The 21,225-nt window shown below is 35.6% G+C and overlaps 3 protein-coding genes and 1 long non-coding RNA gene across 5 annotated transcripts; 2 read left to right on the top strand and 2 right to left on the bottom strand.

Moving 5' to 3' along the window:
* The first annotated feature begins 647 nt into the window (after positions 1-647).
* LOC141828629 (uncharacterized) lies at positions 648-2,184 on the top strand. Of its 2 annotated transcripts, none has more exons than XR_012601786.1 (3): positions 648-812; positions 1,722-1,908; positions 2,049-2,184. It is a non-coding gene; the product is annotated as an uncharacterized LOC141828629 (long non-coding RNA). The 2 variants fall into 2 exon arrangements; XR_012601785.1 differs by having other exon boundaries at positions 1,719-1,908.
* Positions 2,185-5,579: 3,395 nt separating this feature from the next.
* On the top strand, positions 5,580-8,962 carry LOC141828628 (wall-associated receptor kinase 5-like). The gene is made up of 4 exons (XM_074716088.1): positions 5,580-6,549; positions 6,676-7,152; positions 7,474-7,521; positions 7,726-8,962. Exons 1-4 carry the CDS (start codon positions 5,580-5,582, stop codon positions 8,949-8,951), a joined length of 2,721 nt encoding a protein of 906 aa, XP_074572189.1. The 3' UTR covers positions 8,952-8,962.
* A 991-nt stretch (positions 8,963-9,953) lies between these two features.
* Positions 9,954-12,965, bottom strand: LOC141828627 (sulfite exporter TauE/SafE family protein 3-like). The gene is made up of 9 exons (XM_074716086.1): positions 12,662-12,965; positions 12,401-12,560; positions 12,023-12,223; positions 11,763-11,827; positions 11,649-11,688; positions 11,429-11,517; positions 11,271-11,357; positions 11,050-11,100; positions 9,954-10,502 (listed from the first exon to the last, which is right to left on the bottom strand). Exons 1-9 carry the CDS (start codon positions 12,881-12,883, stop codon positions 10,113-10,115), a joined length of 1,305 nt encoding a protein of 434 aa, XP_074572187.1. The 5' UTR covers positions 12,884-12,965; the 3' UTR covers positions 9,954-10,112.
* Positions 12,966-13,881: 916 nt separating this feature from the next.
* On the bottom strand, positions 13,882-21,221 carry LOC141828626 (SWI/SNF complex subunit SWI3D). Its single transcript, XM_074716085.1, has 7 exons — positions 20,702-21,221; positions 19,837-20,354; positions 16,206-16,838; positions 15,951-16,117; positions 15,311-15,870; positions 14,457-14,653; positions 13,882-14,300 (listed from the first exon to the last, which is right to left on the bottom strand). Exons 1-7 carry the CDS (start codon positions 21,180-21,182, stop codon positions 14,031-14,033), a joined length of 2,826 nt encoding a protein of 941 aa, XP_074572186.1. The 5' UTR covers positions 21,183-21,221; the 3' UTR covers positions 13,882-14,030.
* Between the last annotated feature and the right edge of the window lie 4 nt (positions 21,222-21,225).

The raw sequence follows: 21,225 nt of genomic DNA, 5'->3' as shown, positions 1-21,225 counted from the left end.
TGATGTTAATGTTCTTTTAAAGAATTTAAAACAATTATCAGGATGCAATCAATGCTCTTATCACTACAAGAGATTCATGAAATAGCGACGGAATTAGAGACGGAATTTATTTCCGTCGCTATAATTAGAGACGGAATATTTATTTCCGTCGCTAATTAGCGACGGAAATAAATTCCGTCTCTAATTAGAGACGGATATATATTTCCGTCTCTAATTAGCGACGGATTTATATTTCCGTCTCTAATTAGAGACGGAAATTAATATTCCGTCGCTAATTATAGCGACGGAAATTAATATTCCGTCTCTAATCACTATAAAAATAATATGAAATAACGACGGAATTATATTTCCGTCGCTATTTTAGAGACGGAAATAATTTCCGTCGCTATTTTAGCCCCTTCCCCCGGTTTTTTCCCTCCACACGGGTCGGCAAAATTTAATTAATTGACGACGGAATTAAAATTCCGTCGCTAAAATCGCAATTTTAGGGCTTCTTCCGGCCCTTTTCTTCTCCCTCTCCCTCTGCGCTTTCTCTCTCGATTGCCGGCGTTCTCCTCTGCCCTCTCTCTCCCTCGGCTCTCCTCTCCGGCTCTCTCCCTCTCTCCCCCTCGGTTCTCCTCTCCGGCTCTCTGCCCTCTCTCCCCCTCCGGCTCTCTGCCCTCTCTCCCCCACAGTTCTCCTCTCCTCTCCGGCGTTCTTAGCTCCAGCTCCGGCCTCCTCTTCCCGGCGTGCGCGGCTCCAGCTCCGGCCTTCTATTCCCGGCGTTCTCCTCTCCAAATCCGGCGTTCTCAGCTCCGGCCGCTCGCTTTATGGTAAATATTTATGTGGCACTATGATAGTTATATATTTTCATTTTTGCATGTATCTAATAGATTTTATGGATTCCTTTTATGGTAAACTGTTGAGGTTCTCTCTGTTTTTTTTGTTGGGTGCTAGAGTAAATGATACAAACCTCCGTATAGAAAACACCATCCACTATGTGCTCCAACATTCGAGGCCCAGCAATATCTCCTGATTTTGTCACATGCCCAGTCTGAAACAAACAAATATTTCTAAGACCATGGAAACAGCTTACAAATAGCAGTTTTAGAGAAGGTTAGCTTACAAAAAGATTGGGGAAATGTTATGCAAGTAGGAGTTTCTGATATATGATAAAGAGAAAAAATCATTTCTGTCCAAGGGGAATATTGCATTATATCTTTATTTTTTGCTAACAAAATGCATAAGAGCAGTTATATTAAAAAGCCTCTGCACAAGCCACTTATGTGGATGCATTTGGTTATGCAGTAAGGAATTTATAGTGTCTACTTACGGCTATATAAGGATTAGGCAAGTTGTTAATTGGGAATCACATTGAAATTGATGTTGATTTGATTAAACTATTTTTGTAAATAGACAAACAAGAACCGTATTCTATGTATTATTTAGGTTAACTTGTAAATTTTCTTTTATATGGAATGTGCTAGTTGGATCAATAAAATGCATTATAAATGTTATGTGCTTTGCATTATATCTATTTCTTAGATTTTATATGGAATGTGCTAGTTGGATGATTATATCAACTTCGGATTCCATGTTAAGTTATTTGCCCTTTAAAATATGACTATCTTTTTTCTACTTCTGTTGAACTTATAAGCCTATAATTATCATTGTCTGCATCATTAATTTTTCATTTTTTAAGAAAGTTTAGAATTATATATTTTGGTCATCATTACCAGCAGGCTTTGGAATTATCTATCACTTCAAACTAATGGAATTATCTATTGATGTTTTATGCAGGTATTGCTTATTCATCTATTAATATTTCATCTTTCAGAAAGACTTATATAACTGCTGTATATAAATTTAATGGTCGACATTGCAGTATATAAATTTAATGTTTGATGTGGATCAATAGCTGTCTGCAAGGTATGTTATAACTGCTGGGCTCGTTTTTGTAAGATTTTATATTTAGATATTGTATTCAGATATTGTATTCAAATGCGCATTTTTCAAATAGGTTGTTATAATTAAATTATTACTAACCTATTTTTATTGTCTTTTTGTAGGATCTTCTCTTTTGGTTGGGCTTGTTTAGATAAGTTTTTGATATATTATTGTATTTTGTAGGATCAGTGTATCTAAAGATTTGTGTTGTATTCAGATATTATTGTATTCAGATTGTATTAATATTGTATTCAGATATATTGACATGTCGTGTATTCAAATATTGTATTAGTATTTTGTTTTATTATTATTGGGTTATTAATGTATTACTGTTATACAAACAGGAAATTCAAAAACAAAATTAAAATATATAAAAAAATAAATTATTAGCGACGGAATGATAAATTATTAGGTTTTTTTTTAATTTTTTTTAAATAAATTATTAGGATCGGAAATAAATTTATTTCCGTTTTTTAAAAATGATTTTTTAATTTTTTTTTTTTTTTTTTTTAAATAAATTATTAGCGACGGAATTAAAATTATTAGGCTAAAAATATTTTTTTTTAATTTTTTTTTCTTTAAATTAGCGACGGAATTAAAATTCCGTCGCTAAAAATATTTTTTTTAAATTTTTTTTTCTTTAAATTAGCGACGGAATTAAAATTCCGTCGCTAAAAATATTTTTTTAATTTTTTTTTTTCTTTAAATTAGCGACGGAATTAAAATTCCGTCGCTAAAAATGATTTTTTTTTTTTTTTTTTTATTTTTTCCCTTTAAATTAGAGACGGAATTTAAAATTCCGTCGCTAATTAGCGACGGAATTTAAATTCCGTCGCTAAATTTAGAGACGGAATTTTAATTCCGTAGCTAATATTTAGAGACGGAATTTTAAATTCCGTCGCTATTAACTAGCGACGGAAATTAATTCCGTCTCTAAATTTAGCGACGGAATTTTAATTCCGTCGCTAATTAGCGACGGAATTTTAAATTCCGTCGCTAAGATGACGTCAGCGACCGAATTTTTTGCGACGGTCGATTTCCGTCGCTAATCGGTCGTTAACCTCGGTTAGCGACCGAATAGCGACGGAATTGGTCCGTCGCTATTTCCGTTAATTTTTGTAGTGAATTATTAAAATAAAAAGATATACCTAGATAATATTTCAACATTAACTTTCTTATCCATCTATTCGATCTTGCACACTTTATCTCCCATAAATTCTTCTTTATCAATTGACGAATGACCCATGAATAATAGGGGTATAAAAATGGCCAAAATTTAAAAGGTTACTTTTTTATTGGAATGAACGTCTCTTTTTTATTTATTATCAAACAGATCAAATGGATTAATTTATGATGGGACAAATTAATCCGTCAAAAATTTATTATATGGTGGAGCGAAATGGGCTAACTTGCCAACTTAGCGGATTAAAAAACCTCCAATTCAATTCAATACGACTTATCAATTAGGTCAGTCAATGCACGGGTCTGTCAAAAAATATTAAAATTTTAAATTTGAATTATAGTTTAAATGAGTCAAGTTGAAAATTTTAAATTTGGATTACGATTTACACAGATTAGATCCACTAGTTTATTAAGTTTTCTACTTTAATTTTAAATTTTATAAAAAATATAAAATTTTTCACTCCAAATCCACCACGACCGACCCATGTGGATTGCGGATTTAAGTAGGTCAGCCTACCTGAATACAATTTAAAATGGATTGATAAAATTTAACTCAATCTACTTAAATTAGTTGATGGGATGGATCAATTCGACGAACTTAATCCAAATTGACATTGAATGTGATATATATGCAACTGATTTGACCAGTTCTAAATTATTGTTAGACTTTTGAATATACTTGTGATGCCCTTTTTCCTCTCTTTTTTCATATGATTGTGAGAGGCTTCTTGTTGGCCAAACAACAGCCACAAATCTAGCAACTAATAGTGGTGCTGAAAATGAGAGCTTTAACCTCTACTGCATTTTCTATTGTATTAGTTCACAAGTCAGTTAAACTCTTCAAAACTAACCTATCAAAAGAAGAACATCTGACTATTCTTATGTGGAAAATTAAGCATGATGTACCATCATATTTATAAATACATTGAATAACGTATGTGAATATCAAGAGTCAATAAGGAAATCAACTTCCGTGTGGAATTCACTATTTATTTGATGGAAACAATACTGATTGTACAGACTTTCTTTTATTAGGAGAAGACTTATTTTTATAATGATAATAATTTACAGTGGAGGTATGGAGCAAGTGTGAAAATGATATCTAAATTGAATATGCTCCAAATATAATATATATAATTAACTTTAGCAACATTTATAGTTCTAAGTCAGTCATCTCTATAAAACAAGCCTCTCAAAATAACATTGAAGTATTCTTTTATGAAAAAATGAAAAATATATGACTGAAATTCCACTGTTATGCACATTGAATTGTACATGAAGCGTATAATTAAGATTGAACTAACATATATGACATGATAAGACTAAAATAATGATTTGACGGAAGGAAAAAAAATTCTATAGAATTGTATATTAATTTCTTTAATTGTAACGACAGCGATCATTTTACATACCTTTGAACTTAATTTTGATAATATATTATTATTTCATTTGCCATAAAATGCATAATTCTTATTCCGTGGCCAATATGAATTCTATGGATATATCGAGCACAAGCTAGACTCTCTCTATATAAAGAACCTATATCACACAGGATGATTGTGCTTTGGTTAGAGAAACAAAAGGCCTTAAAGAAAGCAAACATGAAAGCTTTTGATGGCAACAACATTTTCTGAATTGTATTACTTTATAAGTCAGTCAACTCTACAACTCTATAAGTCAGTCAACTCTAAAAATTAACTCATTTTCTAAATTGCATAATTCTTATTCCGTGGCCAATATGAATTCTATGGAGCACAAGACTCTCTCTATATAAAGAACCTATATCTCACAGGATGATTGTGCTTTGGTTAGAGAAGAAAAGAGAGCCTTAATCAACCAAGTGACTTGGCTGCCAAGTTTGATATCTAAAATAGCAGAGGTTAGTACTTTCTCCTTCCTCCTCAGTGTCTTAACCAATAAATATTTATTTGCTTTAAGACTGTCTTTAGTACATGTAAATAGAATCAAATCAAAATGGCTTATTCCTTTAATAAGTTTGTTTAGCTGTTTGGAGATATTTTGAATGGGTAGTTTGAAAAAAAAAAGTGATTTAAAAGTATTTAAAAGTAGTTGAAAAAATAATGTGAATTAAATAACTTATGAATTAGTGAGAAGATGAGATAAACTTATTATTTGGTTCTAAAAAAAATAAAAACAACTTTTTTTTTCTAATTTCTCAAACATTCATTGCATTTTCCAATTCTTGATTTTTTTTCTAAAATGTTTTCCAACCAAATTAATTAAATTCATCACAAGAGCACGGGTACTCCGTTTTTGGAAGAAGAGAATAAACATATTGCAACCTCATGATCAATTATGTACAATCAACTAGGTACAAGATTATCCTTGTACATGAATTATGTGTTTTCTTTTGGAGCACTTGGTTTACATATTATATATTATCAATCGTTTAATTCTATTAATTCATTATATATGTACTTTTATTGATAGCTGTTTTGTAGGACAATAAAATGGGATTCGCCGACATATTGCTGCTACTAACTACATTATTGATATCATTGGAGGGTAGTTCCACTAGTTGGACAATGGAAAATCAGAATTTTACTCTTCCTTCCAACTGTTCTGAAACATGCGGTGATATAAAGATTGAGTATCCTTTTGGCATTAGCCATGGTTGTTTCTATGCTGTTGGATTTAATCTTACATGTGCATCTAACTTTGATCCTCCAAGGTTACTCTTAGGGGATGACACTATTCAAGTACGGAATTTTGACATAGAGAAGGGCGTAGTTTACATAGAATCACCATATGTCACGTTGAATGCGGATTCACACAGCAATACAACATTGATCAATCTTAAGAATTTGCCTCTCTCTTTTAACTTACGTTCTATTTACTTTGAAAGACCATATGAATATGTGAGCTATAACAATTTGTATGTGGCCGGTTGTAATGCTACTGCCAATATTGTTGATGTTGTTTCCACTGGTGATATAGATGTTTGTTCTACAATATGCTCCACTACCAATACTTCAACTATAGACCATGGATATAAGTCCGGCAATGGATATTGCAGAATGAATTTGCGTAATGTGAAATCTAACCAGATTTCATGGGCTATTAACTTAACTCGACTTGATGAGAATGAGAATGAGCATACTATGATGGACAATAGTACCTCTAGCGTCATAGCTTTCATATACGATGGGGAGTCTTATAATTATGATGACCTCCACAACTTTGCAAATTACAAGAATAGAACTGGAATGATGGCCTCCCTCGCTTGGTACATCAATGATAATTCCACATGCAAAGAGGCTATGAAGAGCAAAGACACTTATGCATGTCGTAGTCCAAAAAGTGAATGCTACAATGTCATTCTTGAAGATTCATTCTACTTGAATGAAACCGTTGGTTATATTTGTCGATGTTCTTTAAATTATGTTGGCAATCCCTATCTACTTAACGGCTGCCAATTAGGTATGTTTTATTTTCTTGCAAAGTATACATGTTAATTAATTGAATTGAATTGAATAATTTAATGGTGCATAATGTTATAAAATTCATAGACATTAGAGCTAATCATCACTTGTGTGTGTCTGACAGGTAAAAATTTTACATTAGATCCAGACAAAAATTGTAAAACAAAATGTGGAAACGTTACAATTTTCTTTCCCTTTGGGATAGAAAAGGGTTGTTACCGGGGCGAAGGCTTTGCTCTAACATGCAACGAGACCTCCCACCCTCCAACTCTCCTATTCGAAGACTATTATATAGTGAGCAAAATTTCAGTGCAGGAAGGGCAACTAGAGTATAATATTCCGCCTGATAATTATTATGGTTACTACTATTTCTATAGACATTCACCTTTCACTTCCTTGAAAGAGAATAGGATCATGAATTGGGTAGTAGACCACAAATCCTGCAATGATGCTACAAGAGAAATCGACACTTACGCATGTTTCCATGAACACACCATATGTTTGGATGTGAATGATACTGGAAATAATGAAGATATGGGTTATCGATGCAACTGCTCAAATGGCTACATTGGAAATCCTTACCTCCATGATGGATGCCAAGGTATTAATTGAAAGCATCCTTTTCAACTATTTCTAAGACACGCATGCATGTTATGTGAATTTTAGGTACGTGAAAGAACAAAATATAGATATTAAATAACATACATAATATTTAATTACACAAGGATAATACTTTAGAATTGATCATTGTCCCTGCTCTTTTAAAATATTTATAGTTTTCAGTAATATTTGAATTTTTTACTTATGTATTAGCCTTTCTTGCATAAAATTTTGAACTATTCTTTTATATGTGCAAATTTAGTAATACATCATATATAACTTAGATGTGAGAATTGACACTTTTTATGCTTGGTACCATCAGAAGATCATAAACCATACTCGGGGAGGAGCAAGAAGATTCTTTTATTAGGTAAGACCTCAACTTATAAGTAGAATGCATTAATTTTTTTATTAATATTTTATGTCATTATATGATAAAATAAATTAAAATAAAATACAACACAAAAATGAAATGAATACATAGATATATGTGATTATACATCAATAGAAAAAGGCTATTCTGGTTGACATAGAAATTATGAAGTTTATATTGATATATATATATATCATGCAGGGGTTCTCCTTGGTGCAAGCATTGGAACAGGCCTCTTGTTTTTATGCATAACATGGGTCATCCTGAGCAGAAAATGGAAGTCCCATATTGAAAAAAAAATAAGACAAAGGAACTTTCATGAGAATCATGGTTTATTGCTTCAACAACTAATCTTGACAAGTGAGCATGCTAATGAGAAAATAAATATATTTTCTTTAGAAGAAATGGAAAAGGCAACAAATAATTTTGATGAAACTAGAATACTTGGAAGGGGAGGGCATGGAACGGTCTACAAAGGAATTCTATCAGATCAACAGGTGGTTGCCATAAAAAAATCAAAAATTATTAAAAGAAGTGAGATTGATCAATTCATAAATGAGGTTGCAGTTCTTTCTCAGATTAGCCATAGAAATGTGGTCAAGCTATTAGGATGTTGCCTGGAAACTGATGTTCCTTTATTGATTTATGAATTTATCTCCAATGGTACTCTTTCAGAACATCTTCATGTTTCAGAAGGTGAATCTAAATTATCATGGGATGATCGTCTCAGAATTGCCACAGAATCTGCAGGAGCACTTGCTTATCTACACTCAGCTGCCTCTATATCTATTTTTCATAGAGACGTCAAGTCATCAAATATCCTTTTAGATGATACTTTTAGGGCAAAAGTATCAGATTTTGGAGCATCAAGATTTATTCCTTTGGATCAAACACACGTTGTTACTGCAGTACATGGTACCTTTGGATACTTAGATCCAGAGTATTATCAAACTAGTCAATTGACAGAGAAGAGTGATGTCTATAGTTTTGGAGTTATCCTTCTTGAGATGTTAACCGGAAAGAAACCTTCTTACTTGACTGAAAGTGGTTTGCGACAAAATCTAACAATGAATTTCCTTCAAGCAACAAGAGAGAACATGTTATTTGATCTTGTAGAAGATCATGTTTTGCAAGAAGTAACAGAGCAAGAGCTTCTTGCAATCAGTAACTTGATAAAAATATGTTTGAGTTTAAAAGGTGTGGAAAGACCTACGATGAAGGAAGTTGAGTATAAATTACAAGGTATGAGAAAGGCTAAAATGAAAAATAAAAGAGTCTGTATTCCAGAAGGTATTGAGGAAACTGAAAATTTACTTTCTATGTCATCTTACTCATCTTCAGAACAAGTGAATAAGGTAAATCATGACAATTCTAGAAATTATAGCTTTGAGAAGGAACTCATGTGGTCACAAAATTGTCCTCGCTAATTTGTTTTATGTATATGCAATTATTCAATTTGCCTATGTTTGGTATCATCTTTAACTTGGTACAAATAAGTTTGTAAAGATTGATGTATATATAATGTTTCATCTACAATTTATCTTGTCTCTATATATTTATATGAATTTATAAGTTTATCAAACTAGAATACTAGTTTGAAGGTATATTAATACCTACAAGATTTTAGTTTCATTATTTTTGCACTGTGTTGATAACATTTTATCATGTCAATAATATCAATTTCTTTTAAAAAATATATGAAATGCTTTTTGGAACTTTGCTTAGAATATTCTATCACATAAGTATCAAGTTCGCATGTATTTGGAACTACTGTATCTTGATAAGATGATTAGGGATTGGCAATTCATATGATCAGATTTGTCATGATTAAGTATTGAATTTTATTTATTGCAACATTATCCCCCAAAAATTGTAGTTAGATGGGAAAAGAGAGCGTATAACTTGAATGACACAAGGGAAAATAATATTACCTCAACTTAGCTAGCCGATTCTTACAACTTGCAGCAGCATGAGAACTATGATCTCTTAGGAGAACATAATCATCCTTTATATAGACATAAATAAGACGAGCAAACATTCTGTTACACCGAATAAATCTACCTCGTCGAACGAAAATTCGATTAGATTATTTTAAAATTTCAATTATTTTAAAAAAAAATTAATTAATTCGAGTTAATTCCATCCAATTTCGATTTTAAAATTTTTATTCAATTAAATTAAATAAATTAAATTATTAAAAAATAATTTATAAATTCTTAATAAGTAAATTTATAAATCTTCATTAATTAATTAATTATAATATTTAAAATTTAATTATTTTGATTAATTTGATCAAAAATTAAATTAATTGATATTTTATCAATTCGATTTGTTCAATTAAAAAGTTCCAAAATCAAAGTATCATAGTATCAATCCAAATAATATTAAGAAGAGAGATTGATCAGATGCATAATTCATTCACTTTTCAAAGCCTATGACATGCTTGTATAGATCTCCCAGAGCAAAACTTTTAAACTAGGTATTGCATTTAAAAAAAGGTCATTATTAGAGAAATTGTTCATGTCAATTTTCAGAGTAATTACATTGTTATAGAAATCTGCACATCAAAAAATTCCAAACAAGTATCATTAGCTCATGTTGAGTGTCTTCAAATTTAGCACCATATTCAAGTTGCCCAATTGACTTTTCACTAAATGTATGTCCAGCGTCATGTCATAGGTACACTTCATGACCAACACTAACAAACATAACAAACTTTCCATTAATCCTACCAAATTAAAGGGAAAGACAAGAACCTGTGGAGGAACGCCCATTTCAATAAATAAGGGTCCTAATATGAACCCCCCTCCAAGCCCAAGAAGGCCTCCAACAATTCCAGCTATTATTCCCCAGAAACAACAAAAGATGAGGTGGTAGCATCTCCAGTTCATGTCTTGTTTGCCTGTAGAGGCAATTGTTTTCTTTCCTTTGTAAAGACAGATGGCTTCATAAAGTGTCAATGAAGCAGCAATTGGCACCTTCACATAAAAATAAAATAAAATAAAATAAAAACAACCTTAGCACCTAGCAAAATCATTTTAAACGAAACAAAAAAATATTGTAAAATCAGCTCTTTTACTTTGAGTTCATATTTCCAGCATAAACCTCTCAATATTCTGAAATTTGTGTGTTTATTCTATTAAAGGATTGAAAATACGAATTTCTCAAAACCTATATCATATAGGTTTTTCATATAGGCTATATGAATTATGCTGATGTAAAGTCCACAGCCTAGTAATGCTTGTCATTCCCCTATTTTCTTACGTTTCAGAATGTATCTGATAGTATTCTATTTTGTCATGGAATTCTTTTTCCCTGAGAAAAGGAACAGCAAAGACTATCTAAAACCCTTTCATTTTTGCACTGTGACATGGCTAAATATTCAATCTTTAAATTCCTCAACAAAGGATATCATGAAGCTTCTCAAACAATGTCATGAATGTCTGTTTGCCAACAAGATGCAAGTCACCAAAACCAGATAAGAGATCATACTCATCTGACTAAAGATAAGGATCTTATTCTTACCTGCATAATATTAAGTATCCAATATTCAGCAGAGCATATTTTGGTATGGTCCTGCATGGAGACACAAACCTCATGATTATTCAAAAGTGGAAGGGAAAACAAAGGAAAAGGGATGCATATAATATCAAGAGAAAAAAGAATTAAAATTGATATTTTGCTCCAAATGAACATTTTCACTCTTTCAATTTGAAGTTCATTTAAATCTAATCTAAATTCCTTACCTTGATTATATGAATGATGAGAAATCCAAGCCACACAACCAAAAGCATCAAATATTCTTTTAAGTATATATTTTCTCCAATTGGAACCTGGAAGGTCAAAGTTAGATTGACTTTGATTGTTATGCTACTTGAACAGCCAATAAAAATAAATAGCATACACTTGAAACGCCTCCATTTGATGAGGTAGTTGGCTTTTCATTCTCAAGCTGTACCCCAGGGAGAGGTTGATATTCCAATTCTGGTCCATCTGTTAGTGCAAAATATACTTCATGATTTCACTTCGTATTAGGCACCTCATACCCGGTTTATGGCATACCCAGTTTTACAATAAGACATATTACTGAAAACAAACTAATGCTTTGAGAAAGTGTCACTCACCTCTTTGTTTGTTTGATGATGCCATAGGCCAATCTGCTTCCTGAGGAATTTGCAGCTTTCACAATGTCCATAACAATTTCAGCAGTTAGAAAAGCTAGTAAAAGTTAAATTTACCTTCAATAGCACTGATTCCTTTCTCCAGGTCTCTATTCCCTTTAGAAATGCCTTGGTTGATGTACCTCCAAGTAGAACAAACGCGAGATAGGTAAATATTGAGTTCAAGAAAATGAGTGCTTGGGGAGTATGAACATCAAAACATCTTCATAAAGTAAGATGAATTTTTGCAACATAGCAACTTTGATCGAAAAATTAATAATGTGAAAAAAAATTCAGTTTCCAAGTTCAGCAATTCAACAATTCATATAAATCTTTACCAAGGAATAGGATGATGAGGATCATTGTGATCATCCATTCTGCAAAGATGACATTGAAAGCAATGCCAATGCTAATACCCAACATAAGCATAGGCTGGAATAGTAATGCAAGGTCGAAATCAATGATTGGCATATCCAATGTGGGATGCCGAAACCTTAGGTTGTAGTAAACGGTCGCTCCAGCAGCTCCCATGATCATACCTAAAATACCAATCGAGAAGGAAGACTTTCATCAACAGTTCCATATAAGTCAATCAACCAAGACCTGATGGAAGCAATTGCCCGATAAAAAAAAAATCTTTCAATCGACAACAGCTCACTAGCGTAGGGGAACTGTGATTAAAATCGCAGAAATAGCTATTCTTATCCTTTCCTTACACTTGGAGATGGCTGCAGAACTCTTGAGATCGAAACCAAGGATCAAGGTGAGCATGGGCACAAAGATGCCGCCTCCCCCCACTCCCCCGACGCTCCCGAGAGCGGATCCTGCGAAAGCGATTGTGGATCCCAGCGCAACCCTCCACCCGAGCCCCAGCTCCTGCCACCCCAAAATTTGCAAACTTCCAATCTCAAACCAAAGCGGGGAAAAAAAAAAAAGAACGCGATTTGGTTAAGAGAAGAAGGGAAGGTGTTTCATACTGGCCAAGTGTGCGAGCGAAAGCCATTCTTGGAGAGAGAAGTCACAAGGCGACCGAGGAGAGGCTTGTCGTCTTCCATGCGATCACTGCGGTTGCTTCCTGCCTGCGCCGTCGACGATCCGAAAGGCCTCTCTGCTGAGATCGACCGGATTCCTACGATCATACTCCAGCAAAGGAAGAGCACAACAACCACATACCGCCCTCTCTCCAGATCTGCTGCCATGCCTACCGCCGATTCACTGAACCAGCAATAATGGAGCGTGCGGAAGATAAGATCATAAGAAGGTTTCTTTTTATAAAAAAAGCAAAGAGCGTGACCGTGATTTGGAATTTAGGATTGCTGTAGCAAGTCAAAGTTCTAAAACATCACCGTTTTAATCATTGGCTATAGACATTAAGATATGCAGCAGAAATGAACAAGGGAATGACAACTTAGTAAATTCAAGATGTGAGAAACATCAAATAATTGAATATTGAGCAGTGGTCAAGGGATTGGGCATTTTCAGTTCGCCCTCTGCTTTACGACATCCTCCGGCGCTGTACTGCCCTCTTTCCTGACACAGTTTTAAAAAGAAAGTAAAGTTTCTAACAGGAAAGTCATTCTTCAGCTGTTTCTGTCTACAATGACCATCAATGAAAAAAAGGATGTTCTACTTTATGGAGCTTTGATTTGCACAAGCGATGGGCCCAAGTTTCCAGCCCCGAAGAAGGGTAGCAGCATGTTATCGATCCAAGAAAGCAGTAGTTCAAGTTATACAATCCTTTAAAGATATTGAGAAACAAATATAATTTAACTGATCCTGATCATCCAAATGTAACCTGCATTTAACTTTCACCATGTTAAAAATTTGGGATCTTGTCAACCCAGCAGAGCTATGGCAGCAATTAACTTTTGGACTTCCATGTCCCTACTGTATGAGAAAAATGGATGAGATGAGCCATTCAAGCCAATATTTTCATCAGTTTAACTGCTCCTGAAGGATCATACAAGTACACTATACACAAGCAAAATTAATGTCATCGGCTTGCGGAAAAAATAATAATAAACCGTTAGTATCTTGTGAGCATGATAGGTATCAAATTCGAACCTTGTCCGGGAAACAAGCATAATCCAACCACACAACATCCAGGGAGACCTGAAAGCTTTAAAATAAGGAACAAAAAGCAAAAGGTGAAAAAAATACTCGACTCCCTGAGATGATGAGTTGACAATTGAGATAATGAGGAATGTTCGAGCTTGTAAAAGTATCCGACCAAAAACATATTCTGAGCGCGTTTTTTCACATGCGTTTTTTATACAATAATGAGAATAAAAACCAAAAGTAATAGACCTACCAGAAGAGAATGGAAAAACAACTGCATTCCCATCTTCACGGCCGCCTTAGAGGTGGTGGTTGCTTCTGGGTTGCCATGTTAAAAGGTCTTGGGCCAGCGGGACCATATCCCATGGCCACACGATTCACTGGTAGGGAAGCCTGGTTCGCTCTGTGAGAGGAAGGGGGCATACCAAGTCTAGCCGCAATAATTTGAGAACGCTCAACCATTAGTCTGTGTCTTGCCTTCTCTGTCTGTTCTCTCATCCGCAACACCACACTTTCAATGTCGGAGAAAAGTGACAATTTTGTCTCCAACTTGTGCAGCTGCACAGGAGAAATCGCTGATAACTGAAGGTAATATATAACTTCAAATTGGCAAATGGAATATTGTTAACTTATAAATGATATCCATATTTTGGACATTTGATCCACAAATTAGCATGAGAGAGATTCAGATAAGATGTATATTTCCTTGAGTACCTGTTTATCAATAATTAATGAGATGAGTCTCCGCACTTCATCTTCTTCCAGCTTGGCAAGGAGCTTAGCCTTAACAGCAGCAGCTGAGAGTGCAGTAATCGCAGCACGTTTTAACCTATCTAAGTTGTGGCCATCTTCAATTTCAGTTGGGTTGGAGTTTTTCTCTACATTGCCTGCCTCATTCCTTTCGCAATCGTCTGCAAAAGACACGGACTATCATTTCAATAATCCTGACAGCCATCATGACCACTATCTATCATCATGCATGCAAGTACAAGGGTCAGCTAGGTAGCCCTGATATCAATGAATCATTTAAACAATCTGGCTATGCTACAGTGCGTTGCAATTTCAAGCAAATCAAAAATGAGCCTAGGCTACATATACTTGTTTAAATAAATAAGATAGTCCCATCATGTTATCTTATATTTTAAAAGAGACCTCTAAAGATCTACCATAATGTTTTCCTTGATCAATCACCCTGTGTTATTTAATCAAGTATATTCTTTTCATCCAGTAATTTGATGATGTTGAAAAAGTTTTGTTGCCAATTCTCAAAAGAGAAAAAAGAAATACACAATGGTGCAGGCCTAACAAACACCATATATTAGAGTGGGCTTAACAGAGTTTCCAGCTAGGCATTTTCTCACATTGATCAGGGCACTAAAGGGAACCTAGGAGAGTTGCACACTGGGTGTTTGAGTGACTTGGTGAATTTTTCAGATGACAAAAAATCCGCTCAGGTGGACTGCATAAAAAGAGTGGAAAACATAGTTGCAACGGTTCATACTAGAAAATCAATATAATCAATCCACATGGAGGTATAAGATTAACAAACCGAAATGTACTAAATTCACCTGCTTTTTCTTTGGATCCATTAGTTGAAACCCCTGTTTGCATCTGCTCATGTCCTTCTAATACAACTGAAGTATCTGTATTTTCTGTGCCCTTGGATGAATCTGTTTGCTGCGGTATTGTGTCTGTTGAAGCTAAATCATCTGAATTGTCAACATTATTTAGTTTCTCCTCCACTAACTTCGAATCACTACTCTCTTCCTGACCTTTTGCAATTTGTTCTTTAGAAGCCAAATCTTCAGTTTCTTTGGAAGCACTTGGCATTGAGGCTACGGCCAAACCAGCATCTGCTACATCATTCGCATTAGCAGCCAAAGATTTCTCTGTAGACAAAGACTGGTCAACAGAGCTCTGGACAGGACTTCGTGCTTTCTTTGAAGGAGAAGCCTCCTGTGCTGCTTTTTCATCAGTTTGTGTTGTTGAGGAATCTTGCAACGAAAGGGATTTCTCATTCTCTATGGAAACAGAAGCTACATCCTCATCTTTGGATTTGTTAGTGGCATCTAAACTTTGCATTTTCCTTTCATCCGTGTTAGAGTCCTTGATGGCTTCGGCAACAGAACTGTAATTTTGTTTGATAAGTATCAAGTTTATTTTATCATGTCAAGTTAGTCTTTAATCATATTTGATCAGGATGAATACCTCACAGTGGTAGGTGGGTCCTTGCAGTCATTTGGTGGATCTTCAAGGACAAAACAATGCCTGGTAGCAAGATGAATGCCAGGCATGTCTTCTGACATGGCTCCAAGAGAACTGCGGCAAGAGGTTAGAACAGCATCAGGTTCAACAATGCTAGATAAGAATGCTGCCTGCAAAGAGAACATTTGATGATCAAAATCTAAAAGCACATGAAACAATCATATTACATCCAGCAGGTCAATTTACACATGGACTTACCAGTGCCATCACTGGGTTTCCAGCTTCTGCAAATGAACCCAATCCTTGTTCAGGAAAGTATCCTACAGCCTGAAATGCAGCCTTCAGTGCATCAATGGCAAAGTTGGTCTCACCTTCATGGAAATTTTTAGCATTACAAGTATTTCCATCCACCAGAGTATCTGGTTTGGAAGTCATAGGTTCATCTACTGTCTCAAAAGTATCTAGTTTACTGGTTTCAACTCCAACAGCATCTTCACGAGAGGATTCATTTGTTTCTTTCTTGTCTGCTTCCACCACCTCAGAAGTACTTTTGGCTGTTGGTTCTTTATTTTCTGTAATGTGATCCTTGCTATCTAGGTAATTGTCATAGGCAACATCATCATTTTCTATGAAAGAATCCTCAATGGGCATTTGAAGAAAATGTAAGATGCATTGAGCTTTGGTTTTGGTAGCAACATGCTCCGCAATCTCATTCCAGTTCTCCCCGAAAAGCTCTAAGGCTTCTAATAGAAGTAATGTTTCCTGATCTGTCCAACTTCCACCATTCAAGCCAGGAAACTCTGCTGATTCCATCAGAATAAAATCAGCTCGTGCCATGCCAGATCCAAACTTATCATCATTAAAGCAATCAGTGCACAAATCAAAATCTGCCTGTGAAAATACAAACACATTAGGAATGTGACTACAGTAGATGCATTGGTGCAATTCTTTGCAGAATAGAAGATGGGATGATGCCAAGCAGAAAGAGCTCATACTTGTATTCTTCATTAGTAATATATTGCCTTAAAATAACAAACTAGTTCAAGAGTAGCAAGTCTATCAAATGCATTTTTCAAGTCTCTGCAGAATAACAGATGGGATGATGTCAAATAGAAAGAACCTATACTTGCATTCTTCATTAATAATATATTGCCTTAAAAGAATAAAACAATTTTAAGAGTAGCAAATCCATCACTTATAAGTTAAGATTTTTATTGCAAACTGAAGCATTTTTAGGTGGTCAAAGGGACCTTTGGAAGGAAGCTAATGGCTCATGCCTGAGTAAGATGGGAATTTAATTTTTATTTCAATAACATAATCATTGATTAACCAAAACCTGATACTTTATCTACCCTCCCTAGGTAATATAGTCTAAGAAACTCATGAGAGTTCTTAATGTTTCAGTATAATTCAACAAAATCATTGACAAAAGAAGAGGATTGGAATTATAAAAATCTTGTCACTCGATCACTCACTTTAGATGGGAAAACACTCTTATAAAAAGGTAGTCCGGTGCACAAAGCTCCCGCCAATGCGGAATTCCAGAGAAGGGTCTATTATACACAGCCTTACCCTGCTTTGCAAGAAGCTGTTTCTGAGACTCGAACCCGTGATCTCTAAGTCACACGGCAACAACTTTACCGTTGTACCAAGGCTCCCCTTCATGGGGAAACACTCCATGAGACTCCAAAAACAGAGAGAACTCAGAGAGTCCTCTCAGTATACCACCTTACTTTTGTATGTGAACAGCACAAACCTTCCAAAGGTGCAACCTACCTTACTACACTGTCACAAGAACATATAGTCCATTTTAGTCTTGCACGCGAAGGACCCAAAAACTTCTAAAGGATCGACCCCACCTTATCACATGGTTTGACACAAAAAACCCAAACATAGTCTGCATATAAAAATTTTCTGTGAGACCTAGGACAATAGATGGTTCCATGCCAAAGTTAACCCTTTCTACTTGGGCCTAAAGAGTTCAGCATGCAACCAAAAAACTTTCATTCCAAGTTATAATATTGACCTTATCTACCCTCCATTTCTGATGTGGGATTAGTCGAGGCGTGACACCAACCAACAAAAGCAATCTAGCTATTTGGATGCTAACGATCCTCAAATGGAAATTAGTCAATTACTATACATGAGTTGGTTATTACAAATCAACTGAGCTGCATCTTCCATCAATTGTGGAAGTCAAAAGGAGTAGGCAAATAACTAGATGGTGGTCGACACTGGATATCTGCACAAGTGCTTATTTATTGCTTAAAATCATTATAGGCTATTAGTGAAATGGCATACTGGAGCCAATATGTCTTAGGCACGGTCACTCCATAATTACTGCTTTCAATCCTAATGTTTCACTAATACAAAGAATATTCATTAGCAGTTGAAGTCTGCCAGCCAAAAGCTTTACAACCCTCATATTTTTATTCATCTCCTCTAGAAACTCGGAACTTACAGCTTTACGATGTTCTGGAAAAGATTGAACAAACTGCAGATCAGACACTTTAAACGTCTTTTTTTTTTATCTTACACTCTAACACCTGAAATTGACTAACGCATCATCACAAGCATTCAAAATCTTGAATGTTGATCTAAATCTATAATCTTGTAGTCAAAATGATAAAGTTACGGATTTATTCGATGAAGAAAGTCGACATTTAAATGAGCCTATCAGCATCTCAAGTTACTACTTAGCAAATTGATCATCATCCCTGGTTGCAAAAGAATACACTCATTTATATGGTCATGCTTGCTCCCTTGCTACAAGGATGACTTCTATTTGCATCTTAATTTTCTTACATTTAGTTTGACGATTGGCCTCTCCACCAGAGAGACACAGAATGTTCTTTTCTAAATGATGACTTCCAAGAGAAGGTTAGAAACAGCCACCAACTTTTCTTGTTCCAGGATGAATGGAAAAGCAAGCAAACTGAAAAGAAGTCTATGATTTCAAACAATCTCCTCAGGCATTAGTTGGACAATAGCTCTGCTCATAAAATTTAGCATGAGATTAATATAGTGCTAATCACAGCCTTTACATGAAGAACACTTTTAAGTGGACTACGTGGATGATATTGACATTGGAATGATAATTGAATATACTGCAAGAATTCAATCTCACACGCAATGTCTAACTAAGGAATTTTGGATTAAAGATCTAGATAGGTTGTGATGTTCGCTTCGGTTGAGGCCACACAAAACAATGAGGAATTTCCATTTATATCTCCAAACAATAATCTAGATATGTTAGGATACACCAAGCAATCAGAATGCCAAGATGTTACCAGATGCAAGAGAGCTTTTAGCTACTGCAAGAACCAAGAAGTTCTAGGAAAATTAATTTACATGATTTAGAGAAAAACCAAGCATCTCCTTTGTAGTAAGCCTTGTAAGTCAGTCCCTAAGTGCATGTTTACATGGAAATAGGAGAAAACCAGAAAGGGAAGGAGATGAATTTGTCGATTTCTTGATATACCTGGCAGGTAGAGGAGAGAGAGAAGAGAGATTTAATTTAATGCAATTTCCATTTTATTTCCACTTGAATCGACAAAGGTGAAAGAGATGAATTTTGAGTCTCCAATAGATATAAGTAGCATTGCTTTCTTCATTCAGGTTCCATCCAAGTTCAAACGGGGTGATTGAAAATGGACAGAAGTAAAATAGTATGATCTTGTTCTCTTTCCCTCACCGAAACTACTTCCTTTATCTACTGCTTCCTCCTCTTTACTTAAGTAACCCCGACATATGAGCTCTGGGAGACTCATTGACAATAAAACTCATAATGCATGCTAATTGTTGCATCGACAGATTCTCAATATCATTGACGATGGAAATCAAAATGTAATAGTAATCACTAAATACTACTATAAAAGCACTCACTAACCTGTGTTTGGCAATGGTAACGCTTTCTAGAGCAATCAGCTGAGCAAGAGTTGCAATGGTAATCAACACCAACTCGCCTAACCAAATCATCGCTTAGGCTAGATTCTGGAAGCAAAGACGGTGGCTTAGGTAGCAAGGATTCATATTTAGAAGCAATCTGGGGCAATGACTGAATTGTTTCAAATTGATACAACTTATCAACCATAGACGATGTTTTATCTTCATCATAGGCATTAGCTATGATAGCTTCAGATTTAGCTGGTGGGAAAGGATGGAAATTTATCAGACCCCAGTGGTCCAAGAACTTGAAGACCTCTTGCCTAGCATCCATATCTCCAACGGAGAGCTCAGAAAAATCTTTGAGTTCAATCTGTGTCTCTGGATCAGAATGAAATTTCTTCATGATAGCATTCCTAATCTCCATGTAAACTTCAGGCGTCCTGTTCTCAGACTTCCCATCGAAAAAAGAAGGCAGGGTATGCTTCTCCACAGGATGAACCATCTGCCATGAGAACCATCCTACAAAAAGTAGACAATGCTCCTATCAGTCCAGTACACAATGCAATTTCCAGTCGTGGTAAAAGCAGTTCATTGGCAGAAACCAGTACTTCACGAGATTTTATAGAATATATAAAGCCTCGGAAAGCAGAAATCGCAAAAAATCTTGAGGATGCTGTTTGAAAAGCAGAAACATTTTCAAGTAAATAACTTTTCTAAAACTACAAAAAAAAACGGAAGTAAAGAAACAAAATAGATGAATAAAAAAACGAAGAAATTTAAGAACCAAACATCAATTACGTAGGTTTACCAACAAGAGGTTTGCCAAGCATAAAATCCGCGACTACACTAGTGGTCAGAGGCCTCACCAGCAGGAGTAGGAACAGCATGAACCTTGGCACCTCTTGATCGAACGGCTTCGAACTCCTTATCCACGAGTTGCTCCTGAACTACCTCCTCCTCCGCTTTAATCGAGCCATCAGCAGAGAAAGCGTCCTTACCCCCAGCATCCAACGCCAACGAGGACTTCGAAGCAAGCTGTTGAGGCCTATTTCCGGCGGCGGTCGCGTGCTTGAGGGGTGATTGCCGCGCTCTAGTACATGGGCCGTTATGCACGGGCAAGACGTGATGGAGGAGACTCCTCTCCTTGGCCGGGCGCTTCGCGGGCGCGGAGGAGGAGGAGGCTGAACCCGAGGCTTTTCTCTTGTTTCCGCCAGTTCTCCTCCGAGGAGCTTCGATTAGGGTTTCCGGAGGAAGTGGCGGAGCAGGCGCCGGCGCAGCTGTTGAGTTGGGTGCAGATGCCTCTGCGCTGGCCGGGGATGCACGGTCGTTGCCGCCCTTCGGCTCCATCGCATCCTCGCTGCCCTCCGATGCTCGATCCAGCCGTGCGCAG

This window comes from Curcuma longa, chromosome 4, assembly GCF_044706935.1.
Source record: "Curcuma longa cultivar G26 ecotype Majalengka, Jawa Barat chromosome 4, ITB_CL_G26_1.1, whole genome shotgun sequence".
Taxonomy (NCBI): Eukaryota; Viridiplantae; Streptophyta; class Magnoliopsida; order Zingiberales; family Zingiberaceae; genus Curcuma; species Curcuma longa.
This window is presented reverse-complemented; position numbering and strand designations above follow the sequence as displayed.

Excerpts from the sequence above, each read along its gene's own strand:
- LOC141828627 (XM_074716086.1), bottom strand. The coding sequence starts at position 12,883 with ATGGCAGCAGATCTGGAGAGAGGGCGGTATGTGGTTGTTGTGCTCTTC. Across the intron at positions 11,828-12,022 it reads CCTCATCATCCTATTCCTTG|GTACATCAACCAAGGCATTT; the intron begins GTAAAGATTTAT and ends TTCTACTTGGAG. Across the intron at positions 11,358-11,428 it reads CAAATGGAGGCGTTTCAAGT|GTTCCAATTGGAGAAAATAT; the intron begins GTATGCTATTTA and ends TTGACCTTCCAG.
- LOC141828628 (XM_074716088.1), top strand. The coding sequence starts at position 5,580 with ATGGGATTCGCCGACATATTGCTGCTACTAACTACATTATTGATATCA. Across the intron at positions 7,153-7,473 it reads CCTCCATGATGGATGCCAAG|AAGATCATAAACCATACTCG; the intron begins GTATTAATTGAA and ends TGGTACCATCAG. Across the intron at positions 7,522-7,725 it reads CAAGAAGATTCTTTTATTAG|GGGTTCTCCTTGGTGCAAGC; the intron begins GTAAGACCTCAA and ends TATATCATGCAG.
- LOC141828626 (XM_074716085.1), bottom strand. The coding sequence starts at position 21,182 with ATGGAGCCGAAGGGCGGCAACGACCGTGCATCCCCGGCCAGCGCAGAG. Across the intron at positions 20,355-20,701 it reads TGCTGTTCCTACTCCTGCTG|GATGGTTCTCATGGCAGATG; the intron begins GTGAGGCCTCTG and ends TACTTTTTGTAG. Across the intron at positions 16,839-19,836 it reads GTTACCATTGCCAAACACAG|GCAGATTTTGATTTGTGCAC; the intron begins GTTAGTGAGTGC and ends GTATTTTCACAG.